General features: G+C 37.8%; 2 protein-coding genes across 9 annotated transcripts in view; both read left to right on the top strand.

The window, feature by feature from the left end:
- Nucleotides 1-17,557, top strand: part of CEP112 (centrosomal protein 112) — a gene marked incomplete at its 3' end in the record, with an annotated part of 475,585 nt that overhangs the window by 315,304 nt on the left and 142,724 nt on the right. Inside the window, exon 23 of one of the 8 annotated variants that reach the window (XM_079131575.1) lies at nucleotides 6,152-6,637. The exons of the other annotated variants lie outside the window; for them this stretch is intronic. Coding sequence (XP_078987701.1) covers nucleotides 6,152-6,178 — 27 coding nt within the window. Of the gene's footprint in view, nucleotides 1-6,151; nucleotides 6,638-17,557 lie in introns of those variants that run through there. 8 annotated transcript variants of the gene reach the window in all.
- LOC306656304 (large ribosomal subunit protein uL11-like) lies at nucleotides 8,499-9,123 on the top strand. Its single transcript, XM_079131337.1, has one exon. The coding sequence runs from the start codon at nucleotides 8,574-8,576 to the stop codon at nucleotides 9,069-9,071; it is 498 nt and encodes a 165-aa protein (XP_078987463.1). The 5' UTR covers nucleotides 8,499-8,573; the 3' UTR covers nucleotides 9,072-9,123.

The raw sequence follows: 17,557 nt of genomic DNA, 5'->3' as shown, positions 1-17,557 counted from the left end.
ACCACCATCACTGCATGCTGGGGATTCATTTCCTCCGCTGAGGGACCTCAGCTGACTACAGTTTCCAGTAGCAAATGTAAAGAGCATCACGGTTAGGACAAGATTCTGTGCAATACACTTTTAGAAACCATTAGTTCAAATTTTGAGCTTTAAAAACTTAGGAGGAAAATGTAAAGAGGGTTCTCCCAGAGGATGAGTGTATATGTTTACTAAGCATCCTCCACAGCATCCCTTACAGAACAGCAATTGTTTTTCTTAGAATGGAGGTAGAATAAGTATAATTTTGACTTGAAGTTTTCTGAAAATAGAGTGACTACTAGGGTGAGACGTGATATCTTAGAAGTTAGTCTGAGTTCCAGAAGTCCTTTTAAGAACTCATGAACCATTATAAGACTTGTGGAATTATTTGGGGACTAAAAAAATTAATGAGCAGGTAGTACTTACTTTAGTAAAAAATGGAATTCCTCCTATTTCAAAACTTTTGGCTAAATAGCCGAAAGTATCTTCCTTGTGGTACATCATTCATCTCAGATCACTTGAAAGGGATTAAGTGGGAATTTCCCCAATAATCTTGTTCCAAGATAGGACCATAATATTCTTCTTAAGGAGAAAGTTATAACAAAATAAAGATTGACCAAGAGTTTACCTTGTTATAACTCTTGAGAGATTTTTGCTTCTGATAATTAATTTACTGGAGCTGAGAATGTTTAGTAGAGGCATGGAAAAGAAGAAAAAGAGATATTCATATGCTGCTTAGCTTATCTTTTGTTAATTTTCCATTTTTAAAGAGCTGATTTTAATATCTTAACATATGTAAATTTTGATATTGTACAATGAAGACTTTGATATATATAATTTTTTTTGATGCCAGAAGTTCACCCAGGATCTATTAACCACTGAGCCATATCCCCAACCTTTTTTTTTAGTTTTTGAGACAGGTTCTCCCTAAGTTGTTGAGGCTGGCCTTGAACTTGGAATCCTCTAGCCTCAGTCTTCTGAGCAGCTGGGATTACATGCAAGTGCCACCATATCAAATAACTTTGCAAATTTTAAAAATTTTAAAAATTTCATTTGTTCTAATTCTTATTGTGTATGTCAGTAGAATGCATTTATACATTTTGATAGATCATACATAAATGGAGTATAATCCCTCCTTTTTCTGATTGTACATATTGCAGGATCACTGTGGTCATGCAGTCATACATGTACATGAGGTAATAATGTCTGTTTCACTCTACTACCATTCCTTCCCCCTTCCCCCTCCCCTCTACTTTTCTATTTTTAACAAAAATATTTTTTAAAAAACTTTTCATAGTATTTGTATATTTAAAACTACCTCTAGTGAAGGAAAAAAAATGTGTAATTACTTCTTTCATTGTATGTCACATTGGTATCTAGCTCTGGATTACTTTGTAAATTGCCACATTTGGTTTAATTAATTTAAACTTCATATTTAAGTTAAGCCTTTGTTTAATACTGACAGGATGAGCTGGGTGATGAACTAGGTGATGTGTTAAGAACTGAAGGTACAGAGAAGGAAAGTCATCAACATTAATCAGGACCTAAACTATCAAAGTACATCTTAACAGATTTTTTAAAAAATTTATAAATCACCTTAGTTCCCATAAAATATAACTGAGAATAAAATTGCCCCAACCTAATATTAACTCAAATTAGATACAGAGTTCACCCAGGGTAGGTGGGCTACATTTGGCAGTATCTACAGAATTTCCATGTTGTCTGCATTTATTAGGTTCTAAGCTGAAAATAAAAAACTACAAAAATTGCCAGAGTGATGTTTTGACATGATTTTTAACTGCCCTCTGCCATCTTTTTAAATGTGCCTTATATGGCCAAAGAATTGGACAGAATTGTAGTCAAAAATCCAGATGTTGAGATTGATGTTTATTTTTTAAATACCCCATGAGACCTCAGGAATAGAAGCAAGTCAAAATTGTCCAGTGTTAGAAATTTAATCTTTACTGTTCAGAAGCTAGAAATGGCACAGTTTTTGATAGATAATTCTTAGAGAAATCTTAGGTTTTTAAAAGTCACATGAAAGGAAATTTACATGAGCATAAAAGAAATCTGGTTTTTGCTTTGATCATATTTTTCAAGAAGGAAAGAAGAAAGTTATTTAGTAAACCATTTTATGATCTTTTTCAGTAAAGTAACTATTCAACACTGCTGAAATAAAATTACAGCCACTGCTTTGTAATATTTTTAATTAGATGGTATTTTGATTTTCTTCTCATAACTTTTGGTTTAATTCAACCACTAAATTGAATGGGGAGCATTTAGTATGTGAAATATATGTATTTATTAACTAATATGTGATGATCCCATTTTGATTTTAAAAGAGCCTTTCATTTTATACTATCCAGAATAAATTTTACATTTTATGTGCATATATAAATCATGACATTATCTTTTCACATGAAAAAATATTTTTAAGGAAGGTAAGAAAAAAATCAATATCTAGGTAACATTTTATCTTCTGCTTTCACTCTTACTTGCAATCTCTGTATGCAAGTAACTGCTGGCTTTCTCTAGAAGGAGTTATGAACAATTGCTTCCATAATTTCTCTATGGAATTAGCTTAGGAATAATAAGTAATAGAAAAACAAGTGCCTTTTAAACAGGACAGCCATACTGGTAGATTCTGTCATTCATTTAAGGAAGAACTAATAACTAATTTGCTACAAACTTTTTCAGAAAAATAGAATAGAAACACTTTCCAACTTACCTTATGAGCTTTGTATTACCCTGGCAACAGAACTGGACAATAATATTGTAAGAAAAAGAAAAAAAAATTATAGACTACAAATATATACATACCCTTAACAAAATGTTAGCTTGTCAAATCCAGCAGTATATGAAAAGGATAGCACACCATAGTCAAGTAGGTATTATCCCAGGAATACAGAGATGTTTAAGCATTCAGAAGTTAATCACTATAATTCACCATGTTAAAAAAGGAAAGAAAAAGTCATATTATCTCCGTAAATGTAAAAAGAGCTTTTCACAAAACTTAATACCCATCCAAAGAGCATACGAAGAGTAGATGCCAGAAAAAGAAAAAATATACTATTAAAGTTATATTTAATGGTAACATTAAATATAATTATATATTATTTCTTCTCAAAATCAGTATTGAGGCAGAGATATTCAATCTCTCCACTGTATTCAACTTTATCCTGGAGGTTCTAGCCAGTGCAACAAGGCAAGAAAAAGAAATAAAAGAGGTAGACAAGAAAAAGTAGAACTGCCTTTATTTATAGGCAACATGACATCTATATGAAATAACCAAAAGGAACCTACAAAAAACTGCAAAAATTAGTAAGTGAATTTAGCAAGACCACAGGGTATCAAATCAGTATGCAAAAATCAATTATATTTCTATGCACTAGCAAATAATGATTGAAACTGAAATTTTAAAAGTCAATACCATTTAGAAAGCCATCACAAATATGAAATACTGGCACAACAAAATATATACAAGGTCTGTAGACTAACAACTACAGAACTCTCATGATATATATTAAAGAAGACCTAAATGAATGCAGAGAAATACCAAGTGTATGGGTGGGAGACTTAACCTGGTTAGAATGTCATTCTTACAAATTGGTCTTTAGACTCAGTGTGAGTTAGCAGGAATTTCCGCTGTTTTTGTTGAAATGTCAAAAAAAGATGACTCTAAATTTCATTTGAGCATTGCCAAACCACTTTTGAGAAAGAATAAAGTTGGAAAGGTAACACTTCCTGATTTAATAACTAACAATAAAGCTGAGATAATAAAAGGAATGTGACTGACACTGATGTAAAATAAACATCTCAGTCAGTGGAATAAAAGCAGATAGAGTAGATGTCTGTCATGGTTTTGCTGTACAAGGTGTCCCCCAGTAAGCTCATGTGATGGACAGTCAGCAGTGTTCTGTGGTGAAATGAGTGGATTGTGAGAGCTGTGACCTCATCAGTGGCTTCATCCATTTGATGGATTAGTAGTTTGGAATGCTGGGGGTAACTGCAGGTAGGTAGGGTATGGCTGGAGGAAATAAGTCTCTGGCATGTGCCCTTGGGGACTTTATCTTGTGTGCTTGCTCCCCCCGACCTCCTGTGCACCTACCCGCCCCCTCTCTGCTTTGTAGCTGTCTCTAGCTAACAACTTCCTTCCTCCATGCCCTTCCATCATGATGTTCTGCCTCACCCTAGGCCCAGAGCAAATGAACTGACCAACCATGAACTGAACTTTTAAAAGCACAAGCCCAAAATAAATATTTCCTCCTCTGAGTTGGTCTTGTCAGGTGTTTTGGTCATAGCCACAAAAAAACTGAGTAACACAGTATCTATTAGGGAGGAAAAAGAGCCTCAACTTTTACCTCATACTTATATGAAAGTTAATGTAGTTAGAGTGAATCATGGACCTAAACAGAAGTGCTAAAAGTGCAAAACCCTAGGAAAAAAACGGGAGAACATCTGAGTGATGTTGGTTTAGGAAGACTTTCCTTTGGGTGCAAAACGTGAATCATAAAGTAGTTGATAAGTGAACTTCATCAAAATTAAGTAGTTTTGCTTTTTAAAAAACTCTCTTAAGAAAATAGGCAAACCACAAGCCAGCTACAATGGCACATACCTGTAGTTCCAGCTACCAAGGAGCCTGAGGCAGGAGGATCACAAGTTTGAGACCAGCCCCAACAACTTAGTGAAACCCTGTCTCAAAACAAAAAAAAATTTTTTTTAAAGGACCAGAGATGCAGCTCAGAGGAAGAATGCTCCTGGGTTCAGCTGGTAGTACTGCCGAACAGACAGACAAAAACATTTATACCACAGACTAACAACTGAAAAATATATAACTGAAAAGAATTTTTATCCTGCACATTTAAGGGTCTCTTATAACTCAGTAATAAGACATACTTTTAAAAATCAGAAAATGATTTAATAAACTTCATAGAAGATGTACTGTGGTAACTAAAATTAACTATGTTGTTGAGGCGCTGGGTTTATTTAACTAAACTGTGGAAATAAATTCATGAAAATTGGAACTTGGCAAAGCAAGGGCTGCTGTTTAAGAAAGATCATCACAACTACTTCAAAGCTTATTAATTTTATAGGTTCATAGTTCCACTAAGTGCTTGACAAGGGGCACATCCTGTGCTGGGTTGGGGCAGCTCCACACTGTGGTGGACATCTGGTATGAAACACTCCTTAACTGCCCTTCCTGATCAGCAATGAAAATGGCCAACATTTATTGTACCAAGTGTCTAGCATCACTGTAAAGGATTATCTCATTGTCTCCTTGCAACAATCCCATAAAGTAAGTGCTTTCAGTAATTTGGAGAGACCAGATTCAAACTCAGTTTGACACCAGAACCTGTGCTCTTGATGGTTACACATATGGTAATAATGTATATAGGGACCGTGTTGAGAAGGGAAACACTGGCGGCCATGAGAACAGTCAGAGCAGACCGCTGGGTCTCGGGATCACAGAAGGCTTTCTGAGGAAATAAGGCTTCTACTGCTTCTTGAATAATAATGCACATTAGATGCACTTGCAGGGAGAGGTGTGGGTTCCAGCAGAGCAGAGCCTCTGTCCACAACTGGCTTCGCAGCCCTAGACCAACAACCTGCCGAACACAACGCTGCCCTGCTCTTCTGCGTTTGCTCTCCTGTTAGGAGAAAAGCAGTCCTTTGGTGGATAAAGGCACTTGTTATCTGAGTATGGCTGTGTTTGCACATTCCCTTTTTTTCCCTTCTCACTTTCCTCCCAACAATTTGATCAAGAAATACAAGATTTTTTTAAATATCATTTTTCTTGTTTAAAAATTGACATAATTGGCTGGGGAGATAGCTCAGCTGGTAGAGTGCTTGCCTCGTAAGCACAAGGCCCTGAGTTCAATCCCCAGTACAAAAAAAAAAAAAAAAATTGACATAATCAATGAATGAACTCTATTCTTTTGTATTCATTAAGGTCAGACAACTCAGATCTTCAGTTTTGTACTTGCTTGTGCTCAGATAAATTCTTAAAAATAATTGGTGTGAGTTAAAACAATTAATCACAGACCTCTGTGTATAGCCTAACGGAAGAAGGTGTTTATTGTGTGCCTACCACGTTCCAGGCACTTTCACATATGTTATCTTCTTTAATTCTCAGAGTCCTTTCAAGTCGTTATTGCCTTAAAATAGTTGGAAATACTGAGGCTCAGAGGAATCCAGCAACTTGCTCAGAGTTACAGGACCAAGATTCTAATTCCAACATCATCTTTCTCTAAAAACATGTTGGGAATCTTCCCACGCTCTACCTGGCTCATCCAGCCATCTGCTAGCTGAGATAGAAGCAGCTCCTGCTAAACAAGATAAGGGGTTTCATGAGCCCACTTATGCCTGTTGACACCTTCTTCATTTCCCAACCAAACGCTGTTGACTTCCAACTCCTCATTACCCACAGCTTTGGTACGTAAGTCCCCCTCCCCATTTCTTGTTTCTACCTTGATTGGTGTCTTTGAGTATTTGGTACCTGATTGTTCTTTTAGCTCTTGTTTGATCACTTTGGACTTGGTTTTAGATCTATTTGACTTTTGGAATTCTCTTAATGTGCTTTGTTTTTTTGTTTTTTGTTTTTGTTTTTTGGTTGGGTGTGGGTACTGCAGATTGAACACAGGAGCACTTGACCCCTTAGCCACATCCCCAGTCCTATATTGTATTTTATTTAGAGACAGGATCTCACTGAGTTGCTTAGCCTTGCTTTTGCTGAGGCTGACTTTGAACTTGAGATCCTCCTGCCTCAGCCTCCTGAGCCACTGGGATTACAGGCATGTACCACTGCACCCAGCTTAATCTGCTTTTTCTAACAGAATTATTGGCCCATGTCCCTGAACAAACAGCAGACCTTTCCTTGGTATTTCTGTATAGATGATTACAAATCCTCCTATAATGTGCTGTTGGATCACCTGGGTTCAGAAGAAATGCTCACCTCTGCATTGTCTTAGTGTTTGAAATAATGTTATCTTATAGATTTTTGCTTTTGCTTGCTTTGTGCTTTGATTTGCCCGACAGATTTTTCCTTTTATAAGAGTAATCATTTTTCTCAATAGTAGCTTTACAAAAGCAAGATCTGTTTTCATTTTCATACTAGAAATGTTAAAAATGAGTTCTATATAAATTCTGAAGTTTTATACATTTATTTATAAAAATATAAGTTCTCATTTTACATTTTGCATTTTGACATCTGTAGAGATTTCTGTCAGGTAAAATGCTTGAAAGTCAGTTTGACTTTTGAAAGTAACTAAATCGCTTTATCATTGTCTTTGAGAGATTAGGGATGCTCATTTAGAAGGTTGCCTTTTTATTTTAAGAAAACTGTGAAGTTTTGTTGTTCATTATAATATTTCATTTTAATCTGGTTGACTTTGTGTGGGGATAATATATAACAGGAGTCAAAAATAGTGCCATAAACAGTCTTCAGTTATCAGTGGGTTAACTGTTGATTGATTGCGTAAGGTATCCTTGTCAGCTACATTAGACTGCTATTTCTGGTAGATGTGAAACAATTTTCTCTGGGCTTTTTGTAACTGTTTTACAACAATAGGGTGTAAATGATTTCTATTCCTGTCATAACTCTGAATCATCTACAAGGAATAAAAAGATATTTTCCTCATGTAAATATCCTAGAAAGCAGAGAGAATGAAAATCATAGGAGAGTTAAATATTTTTCAACAACAAAACAGTTGCTTTCAATACATATGATTATGATTGGAAAACATCAGTGACAGAAATTTTTACATGTATTTTTGTAGTAAAGTATGTAGACCAAAAATGAAACATTCTATTATATTGCAGAAATGTATCATTCTACATTTAGTTTTCAGTTCTAAATAGAACATTGATAAAGATAAGAAAGTAAATTTTTAAAAATAAATAACTGATTAAATAACACTTTAATTAAATAACAATTTTTATGAGATTTATGTACTGTTTCACAACTGTCTCATTCACAGGGCTCGACCTTGTGGCTATCCCTTGTTCATGATAAATCTGGTACAGGAAGAACAACACATGTTCCACCCCAAATCCTAAGTGTCCATAGCCAAGATAACATTGGATGGACGGACCCATTAGTGAGTATCATTACAGCTCACTAGCTCCTCACCATTCTTCCCCCTCAGCCACCTGCTCCTGGGAATGACTTAAAGACTTGTTACTTCCAACAGCTGTACCTTCAGATCCTGGTTTCAGGATTCCACTCTGTGTCCATACCCACCTGCCAGCTTTCTAACTCAGGTTAGCATCCTCCCTCCAACATATCAGCACTTTCCCTCTCTACTGTTATTATTCCCAAACTCTTAACAACATTGAATCATGTTTTAAAGAATTATTTGACCACTCATGCCAAATTATGTTAAATTACACTGTGGGAATAAATTCAATTCCAAATTTCATTGGTTTAAATCAGCAAAGATTTATTGTTAAGTAAAATTGTAAGAAGTACTGGTTTGCTTTTGGCTCAGAGGAGGTCAAGGTGCAACTCTCTTCGGTCGTCCCGAATCCCGGTTCATCCGACACCAGCCGCCTCCGCCATGCCACCCAAGTTCGACGCCAATGAGATCAAAGTTGTGTACCTGAGGCGCACCGGTGGCGAGGTGGGCGCCACGTCTGCCCTGGCCCCCAAGATCGGCCCCCTGGGTCTGTCTCCAAAAAAGGTTGGCGATGACATTGCCAAAGCAACTGGAGATTGGAAGGGTCTGAGGATTACAGTGAAACTGACCATTCAGAACAGACAAGCCCAGATTGAGGTGGTACCTTCTGCCTCTGCCCTGATCATAAAAGCCCTCAAGGAGCCACCAAGAGACAGAAAGAAACAGAAAAACATTAAACACAGTGGAAACATCACTTTTGATGAAATTGTCAACATTGCCCGACAGATGCGTCATAGATCTTTAGCTAGAGAACTTTCTGCAACCATTAAGGAGATCCTGGGGACTGCCCAGTCTGTGAGCTGTAATGTTGATGGCCGCCACCCTCATGACATCATAGACGATATCAACAGTGGTGCAGTGGAGTGCCCAGCGAGTTAAGAAATACATGAGAAAATATTTTAATATTTAATAAAGGATCATCTGACGACCAGTGGGCTTCATCCTTGAATGAGCTGGCTCCTTGTTTCTTGGGTGATCAGAGTGGGCCACAGTGGCAGAACCTGTGAAGTACTCTGGTAATGCATTCGGCCATGTATAGCATAAGCTCAGAAAAGACAAGTGGAAAGCTGGTTTTTATGTATGCTTGAACATTCTTAGCCAAAAAATAATAATAATAATAATCTTAGTTGCACATGGAAAAAAAAAAAAAAAAGAAGTACTGGTTTTGTAAGTTTAAATTGGCTATTAATGATTTAATATGATTAATACTTTCCCAGAGTATAAGTTCGTTGTTGGTTGGCAGGGAAGTTCCATTATCTTGAATACCACCAGTCACTTGTGGCTAGAGAAGACAGGGTATGAAGAACCATACCAGTTGTTTGTGCTTTGGCCCAGAAGAGATACATATCTCACTCACAACCTATAGCCAGAATTAGATACAGAGTCCTACCTACCTGCAGGGAGCTTGGAAATGTGCACAGGGAGAAGGATTCAGGTGGGGGAATGAAGATTCAGCGGTCAGTAAGTGCTCTGCTGTAGTGCCCTGCTTCAACATCTGCATCACCTTTCTCTTTATTTTTATTGTAAACAAATGGGATATCTTGTTTCTCTGTTCATACATGAAGTAGAGGCATACCATTTCTGTAATCATACATTTACATAGGGTAATGGTGTTTGATTCATTGTTATTTTTTCCTCCCCCCACCCCTCCCACCCCTCTTTTGCCTCTATGAAGTTCCTCCTTCCTCCATTCTTGCCTCCCTCCCACCCCCCATTATATGTCATCATCCACTTAACAGCGAGATCATTCGTCCTTTGGTTTTTTTGAGATTGGCTTATCTCACTTAACATGATATTCTCCAATTTCATCCATTTGCCTGCAATTGCCATAATTTTATTATTCTTTATGGCTGAGTAATATTCCATCATATATATATACCACAGTTTCTTTATCCATTCATCAATTGAAGGGCATCTAGGTTGGTTCCACAATCTGGCTATTGTGAATTGAGCAGCTATGAGCATTGATGTGGCTGCATCACTGTAGTATGCTGATTTTAAGTCCTTTGGGTATAGGCCAAGGAGTGGAAATAGCTGGGTCAAATGGTAGGTCCATTCCAAGTTTTCTAAGGAATCTCCACACTGCTTTCCAGAGTGGCTGCACTAATTTGCAGTCCCACCAGCAATGAGTGTACCCTTTTCCCCACATCCTCGTCAACACCTATTGTTGCTTGTATTCTTGATGATCACCATTCTAATTGGGGTGAGATGGAATCTTAGTGTAGTTTTGATTTGCATTTCTGTCATTACTACAGATGTTGAACATTTTTTCATATATCTGTTGATTGCTTGTAGATCTTCTTCTGTGAAGTGTCTGTTCATTTCCTTAGCCTATTTGTTGACTGAGTTATTTGTATTCTTGGTGTAGAGTTTTTTGAGTTCTTTATATATTCTGGAAATTAGTGCTCTATCTGAAGTATGAGTGGCAAAGATTTTCTCCCACTCTGTAGGCTCTCTCTTCACATTGCTGATAGTTTCCTTTGCTGAGAGAAAGCTTTTTAGTTTGAATCTATTCCAGTTATTAATTCTTGCTTTTATTTCTTGTGCTATGGGAGTCCTGTTAAGGAAGTCTGACATGTTGAAGATTTGGACCTACTTTTTCTTCTATAAGATGCAGGGTCTCTGGTCTGATTCCGAGGTCCTTGATCCATTTTGAGTTGAGTTTTGTGCAGGGTGAGAGATAGGTGTTTAGTTTCATTCTGCTGAATATGGATTTCCAGTTTTCCCAGCACCATTTGTTGAAGAGGCTATCTTTTCTCCATTGCATATTTTTGGCCCCTTTGTCTAGTATGAGAAAATTGTATTTATTTGGGTTTGTGTCCGTGTCCTCTATTCTGTACGATTGAGCCACCTGTCTATTTTGGTACCAATACCATGCTGTTTTTGTTACTATTGCTTTGTAGTATAGTTGAAGTTCTGGTATTGCGATACCCCCTGCTTCACTCTTCCTGCTAAGGATTGCTTTAGCTATTCTGGGTTTCTTATTCTTCCAGATGAATTTCATGATTGCTTGCTCTATTTCCGTAAGATATGTCATTGGGATTTCAATTGGAATTGCATTGAATCTGCACAGCACTTTTGGTAGTATGGCCATTTGACAATATTAATTCTGCCTATCCAAGAACATGGGAGATCTTTCCATCTTCTAAGATTTTCTTTAATTTCTTTCTTTAGTATTCTGTAGTTCTCATTGTAGAGGTCTTTCACCTCTTTGGTTAGATTGATTCCCAAGTATTTTATTTTTTTCAAGGCTATTGTGAATGGGGTAGTTTTCCTAACTTCTCTTTATGAGGATTCATCACTTATGTATAAAAATGCATTATATTTATGAGCATTGATCTTATATCCTGCTACTTTACTGAATTCACTTATGAGTTCTAAAAGTTTTCTGGTGGAATTTTCCATTTCCTCTAAATATATAATCATGTCATCAGCAAATAGGGATAGTTTGAGTTCTTCTCTTCCTATTCGTATCCCTTTAATTTCTTTGGTCTGTCTAATTGCTGTGACTAGAGTTTTAAGGACAATGTTGAATAGAAGTGGTGAAAGAGGACATCCCTGCCTTGTTCGTTTATAGGGGAATGCTTTCAGTTTTTCACCATTTAGAATGATGTAGGCCATGGGCTTAACATAGATAGCCTTTACAATTTAAGGAATGTTCCTACTATCCCTGTTTTTCCTAGTGTTTTGAGCATGAAGGGGTGCTGTATTTTTCTGCATCTATTGAAATAATCATGTGATTCTTAACGTTTAGTCTGTTGATATGGTGAATGACATTTACTGATTTCCGGATGTTGAACCAACCTTGCATCTCTGGGATAAAACCCAGTTGATCGTGGTGCACTATCTTTTTAATATGTTTTTGTATGTGATTTGCTAAAATTCTGTTGAGAATTTTCACATCAATGTTCATTAAGGATATTGGTCTGAAATTTTCTTTCCTCGATGTGTCTCTGTCTAGTTTAGGTATCAGGGTGATATTGACTTCATAGAATGAGTTTGGGAGGGTTCCCTCTTCTTTTATTTCATGGAATACTTTGAGGAGTATTGGAATGAGCTCTTCTTTAAAGGTTTTGTAGAACTCGGCTGAGAACCCATCTGGTCCCAGACTTTTCTTTGTTGGTAGGCTTTTGATGACTTCTTCTATTTCATTACTTGAAATTGATGTATTTAAGTTGTGTATGTCCTCCTGGTTCAGTTTAAGTAATTCATAAGTCTCTAGAAACTTGTTGATTTCTTTGAGATTTTCTATTTTGTTGGAGTATAGATTTTCAAAGTAGCTTCTAATTATGTTTTATATTTCAGTTGTGTCTGTCGTGATATTTCTTTGTTCATTCTGAATTTTATTAATTTGAGTTTTCTCTCTCCTTCTCTTTGTTTGTGTGACTAAGGGTTTTTCAATTTTGTTTATTTTTTCCAAGAACCAACTTTTTATTTTGTCAATTTTTTTTCTTGTTTCTTTTGTTTCAATTTATTGATTTCAGCTCTGATTTTAACTATTTCCTGTCTTCTACTATTTTTGGTGTTTCTCTGTTCTTTTTCTCGGGCTTTGAGCTGTAGTGTTAGGTCGTTTATTTGTTAACTTTTTCTTCTTTTATTGAATGTGCTCCATGAAATAAATTTTCCTCTGAAAACTGCTTTCATAGTGTCCCAGAGATTTTGATATGATGTATCTTTGTTCTCGTTTACCTCTAAGAATTTTTTTTATTTTTCCCCTGAGGTCTTCTGTTATCCATTCATCATTCAATAGTGTATTATTTAATCTCCAAGTGTTGGAGTAGTTTGTTTTTTATTCTGTCATTTATTTCTAATTCCAATCCATTATGATCTGATAGAATACAAGGTAGTATCTCTATCTTGTATTTGTTAACAGTAGCTTTGTGGCATTATCTATGGTCTATTTTAGAGAAGGATCCATGTGCTGCTGAGAAGAAAGTGTATTCTCTCTTTGTTGAATGGTATATTCTATAAATGTCCATTAAGTCTAAATTATTGATTGTGTTACTACGATCTATGGTTTCTTTGTTCAATTTTTATTTGGAAGATCTGCCCAGTGGGGAGAAAGGTATGTTAAAATCCCCTAGTATTATTGTGTTGTGGTCTGTTTGATTGCTGGAATTGAGAAAGATTTGTTTGACATACATGCATGACTGTTTGGGGCATAGATATTTATGATTGTTATGTCTTGCTGATTTATGCTTCCCTTAAGCAGTACGAAATGTCCTTCTTTATCTCATCCGACTAACTTTGACTTGAAGTCTACTTTATCTGATATAAGGATGGAAAATCCTGCTTTTTTTACTGAGTTCGTGTGCATGGTACATTTTTTCCCATCCTTTCACCTTTAGTCTGTGGGTATCTTTTTCTCTGAGATGAGTCTCTTGCAGGTAGCATATTGTTGGACCTTTCTTTTTAATCCAATCTGATAGTCTGTGTCTTCTATTGATGAGTTCAGGCCATTCACATTCAGGGTTATTATTGAGATATGATTTGTATTTTTGAGATATGATTTGTAGTCATTTGGCTCATTTTTGTTTTTTGACATGACTTGGTTTCTCCTTTATTTGGCTCTTCCTTTGGGGTAGTTCCTCCCTTTGCTGATTTACATCGTTGTTTTTCATCTCTTCCTCATGGAATACTTTGCTGAGAATGTTCTGTAGTCCTGGCTTTCTTTTTGTAAATTCTTTTAGCTTTTGTTTATCATGGAAGGATTTTATTTCGTCGTCAAATTTGAAGGTAAGTTTTGCTGGGTATAAGATTCTTGCTTGGCATCCGTTTTCTTTCAGAGCTTTAAAAATGTTGTTCCAGGCCCTTCTAGCTTTTAGGGTCTGGGTTGAAAAATCTGCTGACATCCGTATTGGTTTCCCCCGAATGTAATTTGATTCTTTTCTCTCGCAGCCTTTAAAATTCTGTCTTTATTTTGTATGTTAGGTATTTCATTCTTAAGATTTGGGAAATTTTCTGATATTATTTCATTGACTAGATTGTTCATTCCTTTGGTTTGTTTCTCTGTGCCTTCCTCAATCCCAATAATTCTTAAATTTGGCCTTTTCATGATATCCCATAATTCTTGTAGATTCTGTTCATGATTTCTTACCATCCTCTCTGTTTGGTCACCTTTGTTTTCAAGATTAAATATTTTGTCTTTCAATGTCTGAGGTTCTGTCTTCCAGGAGTTCTATCCTATTGGTTATACTTTCTATGGAGTTTTTAATTTGGTTTATTGTTTCCTTCATTTCAAGGATTTGTGTTTGTTTTTTTTTTTTTTTTTCAGTATCTCTAACACTTTATTGAAATGATCTTTTGCTTCCTATATTTGCTCTTTTAACTGTTGATTGGTGCGATCATTCAAAGCCTGCATTTGCTCTTTCATCTCATTGTTTGCTTCTCTGATCATTTTAATTATGTGCATTCTGAACTCCCTTTCTGACATTTCTTCTGCCATGCTGTCATTGGATTTTATCGATGTAGCATCTAGGTTTGTTTGGGACATTTTCTTCCTTTGTTTTTCTCATATTGGTCAGGTATCTACCCCTCTAGTAGTGAAGCTCTGAGATATTGCAGATTTCCTCTATTGACTAATAGTGTCCCTATAGATTTCCAATAACTCACCTCCTAGCCTTCAGTAGTCTTAAGTCTTGGAGGAAGTTGATAATGTGGTGCTCCACAAGGAAGCTACCCCTCTTGGGGTGGTGGCCTTCAGGTGGGGTATGTTCCCTGCTAATGGGCAGAGGTGCCTCCACTTGTTGACGGATGGTCAGTCAAAAGGGGACTAGACTGCGGGCTGGGGCATGGCTGATCTGGGCCTGTGTCTCCGGTTCTACTGCCCTGGTGGGAAAGCCTTACCCGGCAGGGAAGACTCACCCAGTGGGGGAGTCTCGCTGGGCAACTCTCCTCTGAGAAGTTTCCTTCTGTCCAGAACTACCACCTGGTCTGGGCAGCCCTCCTCTGCGATGTTCCCAGGGTTCTGGACCTACCTCCTGGGCCAGGGAGCCTCCTCCTGCCAGTGAGTCTCTCACTGGGCAGCCCTCCTCTGTGACGTTCCCTGGGGGTAGGAACTACCACCTGGGCTGGGGAGCCTCGCCCTGCACCAAAGCCTCTCGCTCGGCAGCCCTTCTTTGAGAAGCTGCCTGTGGTCTGGTCCTGCCGCTGGTCCTGGGACTCTCGCTCTGCTCCGAAGCCTCTCGCTGAGTGTCCCCTCCTCTACAATGCTCCCAGTTGTCCGGGTTCACAGCTCCAGTGGGGGAGTCTCACTGGGCAACTCTGCTTCACAGAGCTCCCTGCATTCCAGGACTGCCGCCCCATCGGGGTAGCATCGCCCAGTGGGAGAGACTCACCCGTCGGCTCTGAGCTGGTCCCGAGTCTCTCAATACCTCCTCTTCTTGAATCCTGAGTCCTGGAGCGATGTGAAATGCAGTCACCTTCTAGTCCGCCATCTTGAAAACCCCCTCACTTTTCTCTTTATCTTTATAGCCAGAGTTTACAAAAGGACTATCTCCTTACTTCCTATACTGTCTTGTCTTTTCTCCTCTCTCTCATCCACAGCAATCGAAGCTCTTAGCCGCTTCAGTACACTGATCCACTTGTCCAATCAACAGGTTATCTAACATAAGTACCTGTGCTACCTGAATATACCACTGCAGCCACTTCAGCAGGTGATCTCTAAACTAAATGCAGTGTTTAGGCCTTAAATCTTCATCCCATTTGACCTCTTAGTACTGTGGACACGCTGATCACCCTCTCTGATGGACTCCAGGCCCATTAGCAATTGGGCGTGACCTCACACTCTCCAGGGTCTCTCCTACTGGCCAGACAGGCCTACTCCACCTCCTTTTCTGATCCCACCTTACTTGCACACCCCCTTAGGGTTTCTTTACTCACTTAACTCATCACATCCGTTCCCACTGCTTTAAGTGCATCCACGTGCTGATGACTTCCAGTTTATATCCATTGTCCTACTTTCTTCACTAAGCTCCAGCCTTGTTGGGCTAACCTACCTCTTCCTGAACTTCCACCCCAAAATTCTGACAGGACTCATAGTTCTAATAGACCTCTATGATTCTAATTTCATGTGCCCCGAAATTCCAGTAGGCCTCTCACACTGAACATCTCTAAAATAGGACTCTCGATTCTCTGCTCTTTCTTTTTAATTAGTAAATAGCACAGGTTATCCTGGACTTATCTCTCTTTGCCTCCGACGTGCTTCCTGTTAGAAAGTCCTGCTGATTGTCTTCATGTCACACACCACAGAAGACCTCGCCTCCCTCCGTCATCAGCACCCTGGTCCAGCACACCATCTGCTCTTGAGGGGACTGCACAGTTGCGCCCCCCTTTTTCATACTTGCCTTCTCCAATAGTTTATCTGTAGAGCAGCCAGATCATTCTGGAAATATCCTCTCTTCAGAACTGTCCAGTGACTTCTCATCACTATTAGAACAAAATGGAAACTCCTTGACTTTGTCCTCAAGGCGCTGTGTGATCTGGCCCCTGCCACCTCTCCAGCTCATTTCCTACTCCTCTCCCCTCAATTATGCAGTCCCACAATGTGCCTTTTCTACACGTGGCCTTGAAACTTAACTTTTCCTTTCTCTGTTAACCCCTCAGATTTTCTGTCTCCTACATTTTCTGAAGTGTTAGGGTCTCTCCTGTCACTTTGTTATTATATCCTACACACTTCTCAGTTCTTATGCTTTATTACTGTTGTTATGCCTTAATTATTTTTATTGTTGTTTCCTGTGTGTTTAGAATAGCTCCTGGCACATATTAGGTATCCAGTATAAATTTGTGGAATAGATAGACTGGTGGATGGAACAATGATTGCCCTCTAAATTGAGACTTAGTGTATTTTATAAAGAATAATGCTTGGGCCTTGTTTTCATGAAAAAGGAATAATGATAAATACTTCTGGCTTCTGGAAATAGAATAGGGACAAAGTAACGAAGCATTTGTGTATCAAATATGCAGCTTAAAATTCTGAAAATAATGCAGAACTGATAAACATTTGAAACAGAATAACTAAAGCAATACAGGGAGTAAAGTTGCTTCCTTACAAAGACTTTTTAAAATGTTTTGCTTTTAGGCAGAAGATGAAAGATTTATGATTGGATTCTCTAATACCATGAATAGGTTAATTCAGATTATTTTTTCAGTAAAGCACTGTTTAGATGAATTTGCAAAAGATCATTTCAAGCCAAATAAAAGGAAGTACAAGAATACCTCATTTACCAGACATTTTCCAGGAATAAAATGTTCCACATGTCAGTTTCCAAATAACCAAAAAGTAATCTCTGTACATGTGCCAAGGCTTGCCATTTTGAAGGATATTTTTCTCACATGCTCTACATGTTATTTCCACTCTTTCAAAC

The sequence above is a fragment of the Sciurus vulgaris genome (genome assembly GCF_902686455.1).
Source record: "Sciurus vulgaris genome assembly, chromosome: 3".
NCBI classification, from domain to species: Eukaryota; Metazoa; Chordata; class Mammalia; order Rodentia; family Sciuridae; genus Sciurus; species Sciurus vulgaris.
Note: the sequence above shows the minus strand (reverse complement) of the source record. Positions and strands in the feature narration are given on the sequence as shown.